The sequence below is a fragment of the Leuciscus leuciscus genome (genome assembly GCF_965113295.1).
Source record: "Leuciscus leuciscus genome assembly, chromosome: 9".
In the NCBI taxonomy this organism is placed as follows: Eukaryota; Metazoa; Chordata; class Actinopteri; order Cypriniformes; family Leuciscidae; genus Leuciscus; species Leuciscus leuciscus.
Genome location: NC_138733.1, coordinates 32,710,935 through 32,732,078, shown reverse-complemented (window position 1 = coordinate 32,732,078; position 21,144 = coordinate 32,710,935). Strand labels below are relative to the sequence as shown.

Below are 21,144 nucleotides of genomic sequence, written 5' to 3'. Positions count from 1 at the left end.
TTGCATACGGTTTCATAATGTACTACAATACACTCAGGAGCAAATAGTATCTGCCAATATTATAAATAAGTATAAATAGCATCTAACAACTATTTAAACAACTATTTAGTGTAAAGAAAATACTGCTATTTTCACTTAGTGTAAAGAAAATACTTTTTGTTGCTATTTACACTTAAAGGGTTTGTTCACCCAAAGATGAAATTTACCCCATGATTTACTCATCCTCAAATCATCCTAGGTGTATATGACATTCTTCTTTCAGACGAATACAATCGGAGATATATATTAAAAAAAATGTCTTTGCTCTTCCAAGCTTTATAATGGCAGTGAATGGCTGTTTCTGTTTTGAAGTCCATCAAAGTGCATCCATCCATGATTAAAGTGCTCCACATGGCTCTGGGGGGTTAATAAAGGCCTTCTGAAGCGAAGCGATGTGTTTGTGTAAGAAAAATATCCATATTTAAAACTTTATCGACTAAAATAACTAGCTTCCAGCAGACGGCCGTACGCATCGATTTACGGCGAAAGAGTAACCTGGCTAACGTCAGACCTCTTTCTCATTGAGACGTGGTCTGGGAACCACATGTTCATTTTCTCGTATTTGAGGCGTGGTTTACGAATGCCCAGAGCCGTTTATTGGGTGCTACGAATGTCTATCAAATGCGCCTGTACGTAGCTCATAGCCAATCGTTTAAATGATACCAGATGACGTATGTAGAGCGACAGAAATTCGACGAGGAAGAAGACGAAATAAACTTGCATTCTAAACTACTTGGAACACTATCTAAGGCTGCATCGAAAGGTAACTTCGCGTCGGCTGCCATGTTAGATCCATAGATATAAACAAACTGATTCGGTGTGTCGCATAGACGTCGTCATCGTCTTGCTGCTCCCTCCCCGTTCTGTGATTGGTCCCCTCGCTGAGGCGAAAATCTAGTCCATGGAATCCAGGCTGCCTAGCAGCGTGAATAAAATCGCGCTGCGCACAAGGCAGCATGGGGTAACCCAGGCTAGTGAAAGAGTAACACTAGACCCAAAATAGAGCAAAACAAAACACCAGTCACGAATTAGAAGTCTAAAACGAATTTTTTTTAAGAGAAATATCGGAGATAAGCCTACTCCTACATCCTACATGCGTCAAGTGTTACTCTTTTGGCGTATGTCGATAATATAATAAATAATATAACTCCAATTGGATTCGTCTGAAAGAAGAATGTCATATACACCTAGGATGGCTTGTCATGGGGTAATTTTCATTTTCAACTATCCCTTTATTGTAAAAAACATCTATCGCTATTTACACTTAGTCCAAATAGCTGCTTTTTTTTCTTATTATCAGTAACTCATAATTAGTTCTTTACTGTCAAATGTAAAAAAAAAATTGCAATTTTATTGTTACTTGTACTAATTGGTGCAATGCACCAGAGATTTTTTTTTACCTTAAGAAAAATCTAACTATCGGCATCGGCGGAGAAATTTAGTATCTGTAATATGCACTGATACTAAATTTCTCCACCGATTATTCAGAATGATATCGGCCGATGCTGATAGTTAGATTTTTCTTAAACGTACAGTATGGAATTTTTCGCCACTAGGGGTCGCTAACCTATTTACAATAACAAAGGCGTAGTTTGATGACGCAACATTTGCTAAGAATTATGGATCTTGTCGTCAACGTCAAGCCGACCGATCTAATCTATGGATCTAATAATGTTTGTATACATCGATGCTTTTATCATGACTGTGATATGAAGCAGTTCGGGATTGCTAAGAGACAGCTATCAGCTCCACACGAGTCCCGCATAAGGAATATGGACATTTCATTCTACCGAACTAACGTTACACGCGAGTGCAGAATTACTACTCAGTCACAGGTCAGTTTATTAGACAAATTAAACTTGTGAGGTAACGCAGCGTTGTTTCACTTGGTCTAACATTACACTATCACACTAAACTGCATTTGAATATGTTGAAATGTATGTTTCTCTCGTTTATATACTGTCTATGGGAGCTCTAGGCATCTCGAAAACACTGCGCTGATATTGATTCTCGTTTTAGTTCTCCTTTTGTATCCAAAGTCTGCTTGCCATGGTCCATAATGTTTGAACGAAACAACAACAGCGTGCAAATAGACATTGCGAACTACCGTCAGTCGCTTTGGTTACTATCAGAGGGCTCTGGTTCATAGCTCTGGTTGCCATGGCAGTACGAGCGGAAACCAGGGACAATACGGATATGACGCCATTGACGGCGACAAAACGGAAATAAAGAAACGGGACGTTTCTCGAATTAAATTACAAATTTCTCCTGGTTTGAAAGTTGTTGGAAACAGTCGGGATAATGTAAGTACACAACTAAAAAATATATATAACATAGATATAGTGATTTTTGCTATTTTTAAAGCAAAAAAGTTACATATTGTGGCTTTAAGGTAAAAAAAAATCTCTCCCAAATAATGCTGGAAACTATTCCCTCTCATTTGGTAGACTATAATATTAGAGGTTATAATTAACAACAGAGCTATATTATTACACTGCTATTTATTTCCTGATATAATATTTATTCTCAAATAAAAGCTGAAATGTTTGTACACAACATAAGGCAGTTTTCATAAACACTTGAATTTCGTGATAAATTGAACGGAATTTGAAAACTGAGACTTTGTTTCTTATCAGAGAAGTAACAGAGCGCAGAGCTCTTGGCGATTAGTGGATAAGAGGCACAACAAATAATGTTTGGTGTAGGGAAAAAACACAGATCTGGCAACCCTGGCTTGAACTACTGGTGATTCATAGGGTCAAATAAAGCCTGCATTAATGTTGCTATTTTGTAACTGTTAAAGAGTTATTGTTGCGCTAACTTGCTCTAAATTCAACAAGAGATTTTCTTCACACACAGTATGATTTGCAGTCTGACATGTTTTTCCACACCCTTTTGATTGACAGGATATAATCGGCCCTGATCATCGGCTGTTTTTAAACAATCGGCGATAGCATACATATTACATACATACATACATACATATATACATATATATATGTGTATTTGTTAAACCCAACTAGAACTCTCCATCTCATAACAGGACGCTTTACTTTGAGATGTATTGTTTTATGTTGTATTTTCTGACTCTTTTCTGCTCATTAGATGGAGATGACTACCTGACTGTTGCCCAATCGCTAAAGCGAGAGTTTGACAGCCCAGAAATCTCTGACCTAAAGTTCCTGGTTGATGGGAAGTGTATTCACGTGCACAAAGCCCTTCTTAAAATCAGGTAACCTGCAACCTGCAATCAAATAATCTCTAAAGGCTTTTACCTTTTTAGTAAAAATCATGCTTTCCTGTTGTGTCAACAAAAAATTTGGGTTTTCCCCTTCGGTATCATTCCCATCATTAAACACATTCTCAATTCAGCTGAACTGTTGACATGAACATGTACAGACACACTCCTGACTGCGTACTGTTGCATAAGTATTTCTCTGCAGTCACTGTTTTAATATTTGGAACCATGTGTTCCGTCTGTATCTTATGAGTTCTGTAGTTAAAGTTTGTTTGTTTTGGAGTCGGGGATGCAAGCGCAGACAGGACAATGAGGAGGAAGCTGTAAAAAAATACAGTACAAATTAGACATAATAATACGGGGCAAACTAAGACATGAAGTGTAGTTCAGCTTCACAGAACAATGTCAATAATACTAGAGAAGTTTGTGCCCCTACACAATGATTACAAAATTTGTCTAATTTGTAAGGATTAAAGCGTATAATACAAATACACATAAGCATTATTCATTTAATAGTTTATATCAGGGGTTTTCAACCGGTGGTCCGCGGCCCCCTGGTGGTCCGCGGCGGCATTGCATGTGGTCCGTGACATGCATTTCAGCCTACGTAATTTCACTATTAAAATCACTTTTTTTCCATAAAAAAAAGTTTGTCTTAAAAAAAAGGCAAGTCAGTCAGTAGCCTAATAAATACATTGGCATTCAGTAAAGTGTCGAAGCCATAAAAAGTAGAACCATTGTCCGCTTTACATAAAACAAATCACAACATGACCTTGTGTGAGTGAGTGAGTGAGTAGCGTTCACACCAAACGCGAATAGAGCGTCTGGCGCAAGTGATTTTCATGACAAGTCAATGTAAAGACGCGTTTACGCGCATCTGGAGGTCCTGCAGCGCGAATGAGGCAAATTGAGCGTCTGGCGCGATACGCGCGAGTGATTTGAGGGTGAGAGAGCGAGAGAGAGAGAGAGAATTCTGATTAGTCGAGAGGATGTATCGCGTTTAGGCTGTTTGGCGCTTATCGCGATTGGGAAAGAAACTGCATCTTGCAGTACATTTTAAACAAGGAAATATAGCGATTTGGCATGAAATGTTGATGGAGCCGTGAATAGGTTCAGTACACAGCTAAATGACATGACAAACTCATAAAAAAATTTTTTTTTTTAAAGCCATTTCCTCAATTCGACGTCTGACTGTGCTATCTGACAAAGGAATCCACACACACTATATTTTGGGGATATATTTAATTTGATCAATCAATAAATTCTACTAGAAAGTTGTAGGCTATTATTTTAATTTAATACTGTGAAGCTGCTTTGATACAATCTGTATTGTGAAAAGCACTATACAAATATACTTGACTTGACTTGACACTACACACACAATAGTGGGCCGCCGATTACTTGTTAGTCAGAATGGTGGTCCCTGGCACAGAACCAGTTGAAAACCCCTGGTTTATTTGACTGTTGCATTGTATGACTGAGCACCAGATTCATGTCAGACTCACACACACTGTGTGACACACTGAGAGACACACAATGTCTCTCTCTCTCTCTCTCTCTCTCTCTCTCACACTCTCTCACACGTACACACTCTCTCTCTCTCTTTCTCTCTCTCTCTCTCACACACACACTCTCTCTCACACGTGCACACACACACACACACACACACACACACACACACACACACACACACACACACACACACACACACACACAATCTCTGCATGCCAAACCACTAAATTATGCCTTTGGAGGGCACTTAAGGGTTTATAGTCTAAACATTATTAACAGATATTTTTTTTTAATAAATAAAAACAACAACTCTATAATGGAGTTCTAAGCGACAATTATTTTTCGGTCCACACTTTTCACGGCTCCAAACCTCTAACATTGTATCTCTCTTTCTCGCTCTCTCTCTCTCTCTCTCTCTCCTCTCAGAATTTTCTCTTAGTCCCTCACATGCACAGCACACATTTGTTATTTTTTTACTAACAACAAACATACAGCATGTATTTGTGAACAAATGATTCTTCTGAACTGTTTTTTTTTTGTTTGTTTTTTTAGTAGATGGAATTTTTAACAAACATCAAAAATAAATAGCATTAATAAAAAAAAATCCATTTTGTGGTTGTGTTGGTAGGTGTGAGCATTTCCGAGCACTGCTGAACGAGACCGATGAAGAGACCATAGAGATTCATCAGTTCTCTTATCTGGTGTATCGAGCATTCCTGGAATACCTGTATACTGATACCATCAACCTCCCACCTGAGGACGCTATTGGTAAAACACCCCTTCATGCTGAAGGCCATATCACCTGATATATATATACCTGTTTAAAATGGTTTTAGATGGGAGTCCAGCATGTCACGCTGAAAGACTTGTTAACGGCCCCCTAGAGCAGCACTCGTGTGCTGAAATGTCTTAAGTGATGATGTTGTTTGGTCTTTATGATCCTGTGATGGTTTGCATTGTAAAGGTCTGCTGGATTTGGCCACATACTACCGTGAGAGTCGTCTGAAAAGACTGTGTCAGGAGACCATCAAGAGAGGCATCACAGAGGAGAACGCCGTAACACTGCTCTCAGCTGCTGTCAAGTATGAAGCACGGGTGAGACTCGATCATTCAGCCGTATATCCACCCACTTACATATAGGTCCTGTTCCAAACGTCAGTGATTAACATTAGGATGATGCTAAGCTAACAACTCAATACTCAAAGATAGCTCATGTGAAGTACACAGTAGACTCAACTAACATATTGCTAAGCTGACGACGTGGTACACTAATAATGAAAAATACAAAGAACACAGATATTGGTTGAATAGCTCACATGAAGTGCAGAAAAGATTTGATTAACAATCATTGATTCAGCAGAGTTTGATGTTAGCATATTACAGCTTGTTTGTGTTTTACAATCACTAGGACCCATTTTTCTCAGTTTCCCAGATCATTTTTCCCAACTCTTCACAGTTTTTCATAACCAACTTTCATCTTTAGTCAGCTGCAAATATGGCTTGACCCCCAAAAAATTCTAACAAAAGGTTTCTCAGTGGTTTACAGTAGTATCAGATGTACTTAAAAACATACTAAAAGTTTACCAAAGTTTGACTCCAAGAAAGGTCCCATTTTCAAAATGGCGGCTGTCAGGTCCTTTAAAATGACCATTACTCCTTTGTATTCCTCCTAGACCAGGAATAATGGTGCCTGATGCATGTTTTGGCCATGTAATATTCTAATTAGCATATTTGCATGATAGATAAGTGATTACAAGTACAATTATATATTAAAGAAAATTTTATATATTAAAGTTTCCCTTAAGTAATTGCATATTTCTCCTTTCTCATATCGTTTTGCCTAGTGTTGGTGGTTTCTGTGGTTCATAACCAATCTTTTGATTCCAATAAAGAATAAATTCATTAGAACTGTGTGGTACTGTAAAATGTGTCAAAACAGGGCTGCCACGTGAAGGCTCAGTACCGCTAACCCCTTTTATTTATTTTATTGTTTTAATATTTTTTATAATGCATTTGTTTGTTTTTTTGCCTTTTTTAAAATCTTTTTTTAATACTTTTCTTATTTATACATATCTTTTTTCTATTTTCTTCAGTTGTTTCCTCTTATTCTGGTTTATTTTTTATACTTTTTTTTGCACTGTGACCTTCACTAGATGTATCATTAGTCGTCACACTCTTCCTCCCATAGAGGTTGATTATAGTGATTCTCACAATTCCCAACTTGACATGGTCCACAAGCAGGCATGCATGGTAGTCCATATGCTCTGCAACTGCACCGTTGTGTTCGGCAGGCAGTTGTGCAATTACAGTGGATCATCTGCAGGAGGATTTCTGGGGCAGCAGTCTTACTGGTCATAACTGGCAGGAACCGGTTGTTCACCAGTTTCCATCCCCAATCCACTGTGTTCATGTCACCTTCCTTTCCAATCCACACCATGATCTGGAAGTAAACTCTTTGGCAGTGGTATTTGGTTGCAGACGTTCTGGGGTAACAAATTATTTGGCGGTAACGATTTTCTTGCTAAAAAGGTTGTAGCGCAAAGAGGCAAGTGAATCGGTACTCTTTCCGCCAAACAACACTGCCATTGCCTTGGTCCCATGGTCCTCTATGACATTATTTGCTTGATGTGGGAGCAGAAACACATTTGCTCAGGACTGGATGGTTGATTCACCATTCACAAGTTTCTGGAATCTCTGTTTGCCAACACTAAAGATGTGTGAAGTTGCATCACGCCCTGTGAAGGTGTGAATAAACAGCAACTGGGAACACAAGTCACTACCCAGGACTTGTTTCATCTCACTGATATTGTACACTTTAGTAGCTTTGGACTTGTCTGAACGAAAATAGAGGCCCCTATTGTTCGTCCCAGCATAGTAGAGGAGAAGAATGAGTAAGTCTGTATCCTCCCCTATCAAGGTTGTGGGCTGATGTTCTGAGGCCTTGTCTGCAGCTTTGACAATGTCTACGTCTGCATCACCTTGATGCATTGATAACAGTGCAGCCCTTCTTCTCCAGCTCCTCGTTCATAAGATTGATAAGTCCTTGTTTGTTGCAAGATCTGGAAAGGAAATCATCCTTTCTTCCCACAAACTCAGTCTCTGCATTGAAGTTAACGATGGGGTGAGTGTTTTCACCAAGTCTCTGGTGCGTATTGTCCTTGATGGAAGGACATTCGCTATAACCATCAAAAACGACTGTTGCTTTACCATAATGGCGTATGGTAAAGTCTGCATATGACTGTGCAATGGCACCGTAACTGTCACCCTTTTTCCATGCCAAGTGGTGAACCAGGGAGCCACCGTCAAGGACATAATGCTCAGTTGGTTGGATGGAATCCAGGACAGTTTTGTTAGATGTTTTGCTTGAGAACTCAGTGACTGCCTGCACTAGTTGGGGCTTGTTGGCTTTGCGGAAGATCTTTCCTTGCCTTCGAACAGGGCTGCAGGAAATGAGCAGAGCTCATAGCTCATTACATCTTCCAGTGAAAACTGTTCAGTTTTCGACATAATCAGGAACCTTTGGAACAGCAAAGCAGGATCAATGGTTCGGTCTTGGGCAACTTTGATGGTGGGTGGGAGTCATCTGCAAGGGTTTTTGCCCAGTCTTTCCGTTTGAAGGATATTCCAAAAACGGGTTTTCCAATAATCTTTTCAATGATCTCATTGCCAACAGTCTCAAACTCATGCACATTCACCTCCTCTTTGGCAACAACACCAATGTTTCTCGGAGATGGGTGTGCAAATGCTAAACTTTTCCTTAATATTTTCTAGATCAAAGTACTGAGTAGGAGTTACATGACATGGGCTAAATCGTTTACATCTCTGGTTTACCCCAAACAAAGAATTTAGACAAGACCAATGGATTCACAGACCCAGAAAACATGGGGTTAGACACCAAGAATACTTGGCTACGTCAAATAATGAAGGAATTAGGATATTTTAAGGGCTTCCTGCCCATCTTGGACGCCATCTTGAAAAATTACACCTTTCTAGAGGTCAAACTTTGGTAAAATTTGAGTATGTTATTAATGACACCTAATACTACCAAAACAGCTGAGAAACCCTTTGTTCGATTTTTTTTTTTTTTTCATATATGCAGCCGCCTACTTGGCACAGTTTTTCACCCAATAAACACAATGTCACTCATAAAGCAACAACCTAAAAAACACTAACAACAGGAGCATTACACAATGTTTTCTTTTGTAAAATATCTTTATAAAACAAGAATTACACTCTCAACTATTTATGAACTGCAGTACAAAATTATTCCTAAGTGTTGACCTTTTGTCTAGATTGTAATGAAATTGAAAGACTAACACTTGTGTAGGTGTTCAGCTGTGTCTAATTGTTTTGATATATTACGAATCTAAAAAATAATATTTCAAAATTGTATTACTGTAAAAATGTAGCAAACTGCTGTCTTTCAGCTTTGTATTATGTTAGGTTTTGAACTTAAGTTTAACAGTTTTGAAAAGAGTATGCAAGCATGTGCAAAGTGGCCTGTAGTTATAAAGAGTTTATGTCTAAGTAAGAAAATAATTTATGTAATTAAAAAGATGAAGACATTGAAGGCATTTCGTGCCAAAACACTGGTAAATTATCCATATGCTGCTTTACTGTGTGAAGAGCTTTGAAAAAGTGACCCAAGAGAAATGTTTCCTAGTGATTGTAAAAAAACTTAAAGCTGATGACTTAAAACACTAATAAGGAATAAATACGTAAACGCAATTATTGTTGGAAATGGCTGATACAAAGCACAAAAAACTAACATTCACAGTTGATTCAGCAGAGTTTGATGTTAGCATATTGCTAAGCTAACAATCCAATACTCTAGGGTTGCCACCCATCCCGTAAAATATGGGATTGTCCCGTATTTAAAGGATAAATGATGCGTCCCATATCAAATCAATGGTTGACCCTTATTTTGCCACACATAAGTTCAAAGGCTGGGTTCATGAAACATCCTAAAATTCTAACGATTTTCTTCTTATTTTTGAACTTATTATGGCAATTTTCAGGCAGCACAAAACGACTATGGGGTGTTTTTCATTTTAGTGAATCTTCGGCAAGTACAAGTTAATGTAATTTTCTTCTAAAAGTTGCTAGTATGCATAATTCAGAAGCGCTTGTTATTAGCGACACCGGTGGCCATTAAATGAACTGCAGCCGGCAACTTAATGCTCGTGCTCACAAAACATACAAGAGACTGAACGTGATTCAAGGTCCCTATATACTCCTGGCGAAGTTCTTTTTCATTCTTTGCTTAGAAGTAAAAAGAAGTTGAGAACACCTTTGCAGTGATATACTGTTAACGAACATCCAGACGGCGTTCACTCTGCGATCAACGTTTAGATGAATATGTAAATATGTGCTGCATACTTTCCTCTCAATAACAAAATAAACACAACAAAAATGGGAGCAATTAGAAAACAGCAGTTAAGAAAGCATATGATCGTAGCGATATGGATATGTTTGCAGCCGATCTGCGATTCACCGGCATCGAGGTCATTAAAATTACACTGTTATGATAGTTTGATTAATAAGTATATTTGAGGCTATAGACTATATAGATCTGTCTGTGAGACTTTAGTTTGAATGAAACTTTTCTTTGCATGGCACATTACAGTACAGTACAGAATGACTCAGGATTATTATCCTGAACATTGTATAAGCATTAGTTTCACGTGTCACTGAACGGAAGAGAGGCTCTCGGGAACATGTACACGTCACATCCTTTTGTTTTTTCTGGCAAAAACGTCCCGAGTCCTTCACATAAAAATCAGTCTCCAGGCTTTCATAGAGAACCTAGGAAGTCAGGGAATGTTTTGTTTTTAAGATTCGCTAAAAGCTGGTCAAACATTGGCAATAAAAAAAGCGATTAATACATGAAAATTCTTACATATAGCACCTTTAAGGGAAAAAATATGTCCCAAAAATATATTCTCTCATCATTTACACACCCTCATCCCATCCCCATCAAAACTACTGTCAGGATTTACTAAAGAAAGACCTGAAATTTATTTGAGGAGAGATTTTAAATGAATCATGCTAGGTGATTAAGGTTTGCGCTCGTCAATTTACCAGTATTATTTATCGCCCAAAAAAGCATGTCTTAAACCAGACGCTAATTTGCGCTGCTCTTGGTAGATTGCGTTGGTCATTATGGAAATTATCCGGCTGCGTCTTTTTCAGTTGATCACACGCTGAACTTTCCACTCCCATCTGCACTTTTTTGGAATTACGCTCTCACGCTAAGTTGCCCTGTTTAGTAAATCTGGCCCTATATGTTCGGAGCTTACGGTAAAGTTATGCGCAATACTCTCAATTCCAGGCTGAAATTCAGGCCCTGAAAAGATCAATACAACATTCCCATGCAAACTATCACGACACTAAGCTGGTGACCCCCCCCCATAATAACTACCTAAAGTTAGCACACCTATGATATCTAAAAATATCGTCTAGGTCACTAGGTTTTGGAACAGAGCCCTAAACATGTACATATATTTGCGGTTTCATATATTATTCTGTAGGTCTTTGGTGGTGGTTCTCTTTCTCATTGAATCAGTCCGTCCGCTCTTCATGTGCAGGATCTGGAAGAGTTCTGTTTCAAGTTTTGCGTTAACCACCTGACGGCCATCACTCAGACGCAGGCCTTCGCCGACATGGACCACGATCTGCTGAAGAATTTTATCAGCAAAGCCAGCCGCTACGGGGCCTTCAAAAACTGAGAGAGATGGAGTCTAGGCTGGTCTTCTGCTCGGGCGCTGCTGCATCCAGGCATGTTATCTCAAATGCCTGATCTGGAGAGAGTTAAGCCAAATTCCGGTGGTTTGAGCATGAAGGAGTGGGAAGCCACTGCACTGGTTGTCTTCTGGGTCCCAGTGCCTTTAAAATACATCCCCATCTGAAGCCCTACATAAGCGGAAGAATCCAAGACTAGTGTCTCTGGATTCAAAGGGATGAGGCGAGTTTAAATAGATTGTAATGGAATAGCTAAACAAACAAACAAACACCTCTGAGGTGCTTTACGAGCAAGGGAAGCAAAAGGGAAGAACCATCTCATGTAGGAAAGTGTTGATGGAGAAAGAGTTGCTTTTCTGTTACTGAATTATTGTTTTGGGTCAAGGTTACCAAATCCATCTCTTATTGTCATGATGGCCTTTATAAAGCAGGCCAACAGCTGAACCTCCTGCGGGGTTTCAAAGATAAAGCTGTGTCATAGGATATCATCATTTCATTTCTTTTTCTGGCATTAGAAGTAACTTAACACAGTAATATGTCATATAAGAGCAGTAGCCTATAGCGTATTTTTTTATTTAGTATCAACTTTGGCACCAATTTCATTTACAGATCCAACTAATGTCATTTGTGTTGTTGTTTTTTACTGACAGTAATGTTACTTTTGATATCTTTGCACTCTTCCTGTGTAACAGTGTTATTTTGAATAGGTTAATGTCCGAAAGGTCAATGTCTGTGTTTCTGTGCAGTCATATTTTTACAAGCACTAACACGAGGGAATCTCGCAAAATCTGTCAAGAAAATGACCAAACCATACTTCACCCCAAAATCAAAATAATAATAATAAATATATATTATTATTATTATTATTATTTTTGCATAAAGAAAAGATATTTAAATTTCATTTCCCCCCAATTCTCATGAATTGGTTTCTTAAATTTGGAGTGAAATGTGAGCAGGACATTTCTTCATGGCATTCACACATCTGCACTGCTATTGTTGGGAAACGGTGCCGTCTGGTGGTGGTGATGCAAATCTAAACATGTGCCCATATTCTGTTAAAGAATTCACTTTCCGTTGACAGCTAAAGATTTTCTTGTACCCACAGTGAATCCAAACTCCTTTCAGATATGTTTTATCATCACTCGTCATAGCATCAGCCAACCAACCTAATCTTGAAATAGCACTTGCAACAACAAGCATATGTTTAAATCCAAGGGTTTACAGGAAGTTAAGAGGTGTTGTTCAAGCAAGGTCAATCAGAGAGCGCTTTCACTCTCTCCATGTTTTCTTGATGGTCTATTGTTACAGTCTGTTCATATTTGTTTACACACAGTCAGGGGTTTCTGTTCTGTTGTGGATACATGATTTCCTTCTTTTGTAACCCCTTCACTGAGGGTCAGGACTGCTAACCCTGCCCGATTGCCAAGAGAGGGTCTGTTAAATGTTCCCCAGAGGTCATTTAACACTTGAATAATCTCTGTTTTAAGATGATACCAAACTGCTTGTTTTCCTTTAAGCAAATATCATACAGCACTTTGAATATTTAAATAAATGTCCTTTATGTTGATACTGATGTGCTACATAACTTTTTTGGAAACATTCTAATTACAAATATAATATTGTAATACAAATATTACACTTGTTTCTTTTTTCACTTTTTTTTTTTATAAGTGATAATATATTAATTAATATGCATTACAGTATATATATATAATTTATTTAAATACATTTTGTTTTTATTGAACACACTTTGACTAAAGTCCCGTTCACACTAAGGACATTAATAAAATGACAACTATAAAGTTTTAAAGGTAGACTGTTTTTTGACTGTACTCAAGCATAAAAATACCATAATATGATTGCAGATATTTAAAGAAACATGCTAAGTTCAAATACTTGTTTCTCCGTAAAACAATGCTACAGCCAGTAATTCTACTTTTAAATGTGCATTCTGTGTTGAATGTATGTTTTTGTTTTGGTCTGTTTGATCCCGTCCACTCCCGTTGTATTACGACACCCCGGGTTGGCAGTTCATGGAAAACAAAGCATTTTGCAGCCATGGAAGCCAGCAAACAAACTGGACCAGAGATCACAGATTCTATCAGACCTAAAAAGCCTCGGCAATAAAAACATTGCAAACATAGTATACATTAACTGATCAACTTACAGTGTAAGGCTCATCGCTTCCCATTGTCAATTGCGCTCGTTCCTGTTGCGCGTCATCAACCTGGCAACCCGTGTGAGGAGGAGGGGGCGGGAGAAACAACTCTCCAATATTTAAAATTTGGACTGCAGTACCCATTTCAACCACTAGCTGTCAACATTACATACTGCACCTTTAATAATCATAATTCTATGAGAACGGGAAATTCACACTACGTCTATAACATGAGAAAGGTACAATATCGTTGGAATCACTGCAATCTGACTTTAAAGAGCTCTGCACACAGCATAACGTTTCCGGTTACTAAACGTAACCTTGATGAGGGAGCGAGACGTTCCAACAGAAGCTGATTCGTTGACTTGGCAAACACCTTTCAACTAGAAAGACTGAAGCTTGATTAGAATAACACAGTTGTTCTATGTTGGCCAATCGCGTTCAAGCTCATGAATTAGAGGCGGGAACTATATAGTGCGCCGCTGAACGGCATTTTATCTGAATCTTTTGACTGAATAGAGCGAATGCTTGTGAAACTCCACTGCAGCAGGGGCTCAGATGTAACTAAACTGGCGAGGTGACGGCGGCGGGCAGCCAGCTACTATAAGAATACAGGCCATCCTGCAAATCTGTGCTTAACTCAACTGAAGTAGATTAACACTGTTCAAGTGGCGAGTTCAGTCGCTACTGTGATGGTGAAAGGGAAGCAGTGAAACCCAGATTCCTAACACAATATAATGTGAAATCCAAATATACTATTCAAAAAGTAAAGCCAAATTCCAAGTGGGTATTGTAGACGGGCGAGGAGGGTTTAGCCATCTCGCGCCGTGCAAAGGTTTGACCACTAGGTCGTTCCTGCCAACTGGCCGACCATCAATTCCTGACAAAGCTGACATAGCGGCAACGTAAAATTTGAGCATTGATGCACAGCGCTCCTGCAAGAATGACATAACTGGAATCAGACAATTCACAGGGTCCTCATTGTTCGAACTGCACAAGCTCTCACAGACTATATTTATGAGCATAGAGTCGCCTGGTAGAAGGGGCTCTTGCTTCAGTACTAGTCTTTAATACGAGCTGTGGCAGCGCTTAACTACCGGACCTAGTTGAACGCCGCACCTGAATGACAAAAAAGTAGCGGCTCAGTTGTTGCTTTATCCATCACAGGACTTTATAATTCCCAAATACCAATAAGACAGCAGTCATGCCGGGAGTAAATATAGATTGGGAGAACCCCTGTGAAAGGTGGGATCACATCAAAATAAAGCCCAGTTCCACTCGCCAATAAGGGGGTATGCTGTATGGTTGAGTGGGAGGAGCCTGTGATAGTTCAACACACTCTCTGAATGAACCATGATCAGTCAATCATCCAGATCATCATTTAGTGCGCAAACTCCTCTCATTTTAGAAGGGAAAGAGCCGCGTTTCACACACTCCAAGAACGTACAAAGTGTTACGCTGTGCCCATGAAGCAATCTCAGGAATACTGGTTATGAGGGCTATCTGAATATAGAAGCAGGTACTTTCCAGATGTACAAGATTAGACCTCCGGACAACCTGTGAGAGGATCTCTTTCAGCACGATCAGCGGACGGGGAGCTTCTGATAATGCACTCGTAACACTGGGGCGTTTTAGAGTATGCGCGGCAGTCAGTCTTTTTTCAGTCAGCAACCTGTGCTTTTTATATGGAGCTCGCCACTTAAAGGCAAGAGGCTAGAGAAAATAATTCTCATAGGCTTCAGAAGCACCTTCTGTCTTCCAGCTTTGTCGCACTGCACAGTGCAACAACCACAGCACTAAGACAACTTGTGATCTCAGTGCCCGCGATAGGCAGGCAAACCGAGAGAGGAGTAAGATAACGGGTAGACTTTACTGTAAATCTGACTACAATTCTATATGCTGCACGTTCCCCATGTCGGGAATGAATGGCATTTCAGCCACGAGTTTATCATAGAAGGCAATGAACAGCCGCAGCGTATAGGCATATATATAGCAGTCAGAGTAAGCAACGCATCCACTGGCTGACTGCAAACAAGTGTGGGTATCTGCAGGTTGGAGTAATGCCGAAAGGTTGGGTGTGCCGAAAGGTAGGGGCATGTAGAAAGGTCTTTATCGTTGGTCGTGAAAGCTGTCTGTTAGGGTGTGGGGTTGGGTTTATGTTGTAGCAATTGTAGCGTATTACTCAGACCTGCAGCTATCCCTGTCTCGCTGCAAACAATCAAAAGCCCAAGATGAATCCCGTGCATCACTTGGTATGTTCACAAACATGTGAAATTTTATATTTTGGGCTATTGAAGTTAATAGGTGAGATTAATTAAACGTGTTTAACGCCGTTAATAATTTGTCCACCTGCATCTGATTTTATACTAATGCAATTTGTGTCATATCATTTCAATTATTTTAATGTGCTATGCACTGCGTTTTGAACCATGGTAAAGATTTGCAGAGAAATCACGATTCCTCAGACGAGAATCCATGAGCCGCATTATTAGACCGTTTTCTAAGGCTGCACGATAAATTAAAACAATTTAAAAATCATAATATAGCATAGCATATTGCTATCATTTATAATCCTATGCTAACACATGAGATTAGAGTGGCGCAGGTATGACGTCACTTTGTAGGCCAACCAGTAGTTCGCATCATGCTGGTTCCCTCGACAAAAACCCAATAGGATTTTCCCATAGGCTTTTAGATTATCGCTAAACAACCTCTATGATCAACAAAAGTTTATGATACTTGCACGTTTTGTCCATCAAGATAATTATCACAGATGAACACAACTTTTCTGAATTTTAAGGCGGCGCTTGTCTGAAGTTTAAAATCATTGGTTACCCGTGAGCCAATCACATAACGTTTGGTTATGGCGTGTGTTATGCGCATGCTCAGCCGCATCTAACTTCCACTGTAAACGCATGTATGATGCAAAAACTAAACCATCGAGCGAAATACCGGAGTGAACATGGCTGTGAATGACTTTTGCAGATTATGTGAAGTAAATCTACGCATCCACGGTACAATCAGCGTCTACGTCACGGCTCTCAGCCCGCCCTCTGTTCGTTGATTGGCCCGGCTGTTTTCAGGCCGGTGGAAAACTGAAAGATAGGCTGCTATCTCAGACTGACTACAGGAGCGAAATGAAATTAGCGGAAGTAGGAAGTCTGACGTAGTCAGGCTACAAATGCAGTCGCCTGAAGTAAAGAGCTAAAGGTAACTTTAGGCTATAAATGAACTACACCACGGTCCCACGACTTCAACGTCACCATCACTACGCTTCCGACAACTCTTTCAGGTTTATCAAAAACATTTTCCCTGAACGTTTGAGTTAGAATCGTTTATAAGAGCACAATTATAAGAATAACTGCTGTAAAAGCGGACTGAGTTTACATTTTCGGTGTGATGACGTTTAATCTCCTCGACCGCCTATGTAGTCCCATTTAGCCTTTTGCTAGCAACTGCCTTTTTAAAGACACGTAACCGCTTCAAAAAAAATCACAAGTGGGGTAATACTGGTGTATTTTATGTTGTAGAATAAAACGTGAAAGTGTCAAACCCCATTCAAAAAACCCATAACCGGATGTGCTAAAATGCTGTAAATGTTGTTCACCGCGATTTCAAAATAAAAGTTCAAACCCACGCTCATGTTTGCATGTTTTGATGTCCACATTTTCTTGTTCAAGAAATGTCTGTAGTGGCTGTAGCATTTATATTTATATTTCTAAGGATATTTTAATATTTAAAATATTAAACAAGGATTTGATTATGCTGTAAAGTGTAACAACAACAATCACCAGGCCGTTGGCGCCCTCTGCAGGCATTTGTTATAAGTCATGTACACAAGATGATTTTTTTTAATGTATTTTAACAGTGTTGTTCAATAAAACCATACAATTACTTGCTTTTGATACGTTCTTTGAACCAATTATTGTTGCCTCGTTGTTATTATCTATGTAGTTTAAATCATTTGAATGAATGAGAAAGATTCAGAGGAAATGCTGTTCGGCGCCGCATTATATAGGGGACGTTCCTATGGGAAACCAAACACACCAAAAGTGGGACAAAACTGTGTGGTATTACAGAGTTTGCGACTCAACACACCAGGAAAGACGTGTTTGCTAGCACCACCCAACGGACAAACATCATACAATACTCGCTCCGCCCATAACTCGTCTCATTGGTCAGTGCGGAGCCGGAAAAGCAATGATGTCGATGCCTTTGTAAAACTTAAGGAATGTAAAATTGTAATTATGCAACGTACTCGTCTACTCACCACGCAGCGATGGAATGAAAACTTGCTGAAGCGCCAACATCATTACTGTCACCAATAAGACTGATTGTGGGTGGAGTGATACATGTAGCCCCGCCCCATTTGCCATGCTGTTCACGCCGTCGCCGCGTTGTCCGTTGCATAGATATATAAACATAGATATCCTGTTAGTGTCTGTTTCTTTGTGTCACTATATGTATGCCGTCCGCCATTCGAATTGCCAAAACACTTCTTATACAGTAAAATCCAACCTTTGTTTTTGTTTTTTGAAAAAACTTAAAATATACAACAATACAATTTTTCATTCACATAATAAGAAAGCAATTAAAACTGTCTATATGTAAGTCCTTTAATATATTTACATAATGATTAGACACTACCTCCCCTCCCCCCTATTATTGTAGTTCTGACTGTACATTAACTTTGTTTGTTTGAAGTTTAATTAAAACATAGAAGAAAGGTCTTCCCTATAAACGTCATCTTCTGACGTGGTCGAAATCGAAAAGTCGCAGCGCGCGCTTATGATAAACAGAATGTTTACATTTAAACATTATATTTATGTTTGAATTTGCCTAATATCTAAAGGGCAATATTTTCCAACAAATCTGTATTTAATGTAGGCATTATTATATGTTATATAATATAGATTTAATGTAGGCATTATTGTATGTTATATAATATAGATTTAATGTAGGCATTATTGTATGTTATATAATAATATATTGTTTTATCACCAGAAAAAAAAAAAAAAAAAGATTTAAACGAGTTAAAATTCTGTACAACTTGATGCTGCAAGACATGTTTAGTGCGCGTGCCTGCCTGTGAGTGGCGCTCGATGCACATTTTACAAGCATAGGTTGTGTCTTAAAACCTTGTGTTCCTACCTAGACAGCATTTTAGGCATCACAAGCGCCTTCCGAGACAGCAGATTTTTGTGGACACCCTACATGCGCCTAGCATTTTCTCCACAAATGCCGTTGAATTGGAGCAACAACGTGACAAAATCAACATAATGTTTCCCTAAAATGTTGTCTAGGTAGGAAACTCGGTAGGTTTTGGCACACAGCCATAGTTCGACACTTCATTTCTCACCGTTCATTCCTGTGATCATCATCGTATCGTTTCACCGCCTCTCAGCCTGATCGAGGCGGATCCTGGTCCTGGTCCTGGTCCTGATCCTGACGATGCTGCGCGGAGTCAAACACTCGTCCTCTGCGTCTGAAGATCTGCAGGTAAGACTGTGTGTGTGTGTGTTTGTGGATAATATGATGGCGCTCACTGAGAGCATCACATCCACCTGCTGTCGTGTGTATCTGCAGTGTGTGCTTATATCACACGCTGTTCATCCTGCGGCCGAATCTGGCAGTGTGTTTTATTTTAGTACGCAGACACTGAATGAATGAATGAGCGAATGCTTTAATTCACTATTTGTGAATGCATATTTATATATGATGTTGAGTCTGTTATTATGATCATTATTTTTCGTGATTGTGTGTTTATATTAGTTATAATCTGATTCATTCTTAATATAGGCTACTAAATACAATATTTATATAAATATACAATTACATTCAAATATTGCTGTACATTAATATTCTCGTTACATAATATTAAATGCAATATTTATATAAATATTCAATTATACTGAAATATTGCTGTACATTAATTTGCTTTAGAATGTTAATATTGTTACTATAAAGTATTTTTTATTGTAATATGAATAATAACTATTACATTATTAATTGATATTGTCATGATGTTTATTATTTATAGCCTATATTATCTTCAATATTGATAATATGTATGATTGTGTAGTTAGTTTATTATAATAATAATAATAATAACAATCAGGCTTCTTATTAGTTGTAATAATATTAATTCATATATATATATATATATATATATATATATATATAATGTTTGTGTGTGTTAATCAATTTCTTAACAACAATCAACTTAATAATAATAAATGTATTAACATTATATTTAAGTAATGTAAATACATTAACAATATTAATACAAAATAATATTTTTATTATATATATATGTATATATATATATATATAACAATATCATTTGTATTCATATTATATATTATAATATATTTTATATTATTATTATTATTATTATTCCATAATGGTTATTTCAATGATTTTATTTCCTGTTTTGTTCCATACACTATGAAATTTCCTCTTTTTTTTCTTTACTTTTTTTACGTTTTCCGTAGTTTTCTTTTAGCTGATGCATTTTTTAAGAAAGTGTTATATTGAGGAAAATGTATTGACAGGCTTAAAATTCATCTTTATTTGTTTAAGACGATATGCAAGAATTGATTAAAGATGCGGTGATTGTGCCAAAAATACAAACTCTCCATTACGTTTCCCTGCATCATGTGCTTAAGCTGTTAAGTGCGCGCCATTGAAGAACGCTAACTTTTTTTTATCAGTCCTGAGTCAGCTATTCTCATTCTGTCAGCAGATCACGTTTGCTTAAGACAGCACCAAGTTAAATACTTCCTCAGTCTGCATCATAACACAGGAGGAGTGAACACAGGGCACACTTTCTGCCTTTTATTTTGGTGGAAACTCAAAATCCTTTGAACATTTAGATTAAATAAACCCCCTCACACAAAGCTGATGAGAGGTTTGCTCTTCAAAGGGAAAGGGGGCGTTTCCTCTGGTTTCATTTGGATGTTAATATTTAATTAGCGCTTCAGATCTGAGAGTGGAAATCGCTGCTTCCATTTAGAGATGCTGGAGAAAAGGGTCTGCAAATGACGCACACACACAAAGACGGACAGATGTAACATGTTTCTCTAATCCAGGTTAGCTGGTTGGTTAGTGAACAGGTGCAGTGGATATGCTCTGAATGCTTCATGGGAAAGGAGGGGAATTTCATGCATCTTTGACTATGACATCAATCTGCCTCTGGAACGTCCCGCTGCCGGCCGCATTACTGTCGATAGCTCTGAATGTGTTACTGTGTCATTAAAGAGGAGAAAACAAGGAGGTGGAAGTAACAAAGACATGACCGTTGCTCGTGGGTTTGATGCTGACGCCTTGAGGGACGTCCTGTGAGTGTTTAATGTCTGCGACAGAAACTGCATCAGTCAAGAGGAGAACTGTCTGCCCTTACCGTATGTCAACCATCTCTCTCTCTCTCTTCACTTCGTTCACTCGAGTCTACTTA

General features: G+C 38.5%; 2 protein-coding genes across 4 annotated transcripts in view; both read left to right on the top strand.

Moving 5' to 3' along the window:
* rcbtb2 (regulator of chromosome condensation (RCC1) and BTB (POZ) domain containing protein 2) overlaps window positions 1-13,097 on the top strand; it is a 36,581-nt gene extending 23,484 nt beyond the window's left edge. Inside the window, exons 9-12 of one of the 2 annotated variants that reach the window (XM_082180935.1) lie at window positions 3,145-3,271; window positions 5,418-5,557; window positions 5,754-5,884; window positions 11,377-13,097. In XM_082180935.1, the coding sequence (XP_082037061.1) occupies window positions 3,145-3,271; window positions 5,418-5,557; window positions 5,754-5,884; window positions 11,377-11,517 (539 nt within the window). In that variant the 3' untranslated portion in view covers window positions 11,518-13,097. Of the gene's footprint in view, window positions 1-3,144; window positions 3,272-5,417; window positions 5,558-5,753; window positions 5,885-11,319 lie in introns of both variants that reach the window. The other variant, XM_082180936.1, reaches the window with a different exon arrangement.
* Window positions 13,098-18,734: 5,637 nt separating this feature from the next.
* The window catches only part of mtus2b (microtubule associated tumor suppressor candidate 2b), a 49,562-nt gene continuing 47,152 nt past the window's right edge, over window positions 18,735-21,144 (top strand). The window contains exon 1 of one of the 2 annotated variants that reach the window (XM_082180903.1): window positions 18,735-19,187. The gene's annotated coding sequence lies outside the window, so the exon portion shown is untranslated. Of the gene's footprint in view, window positions 19,188-20,400; window positions 21,092-21,144 lie in introns of those variants that run through there. The other variant, XM_082180904.1, reaches the window with a different exon arrangement.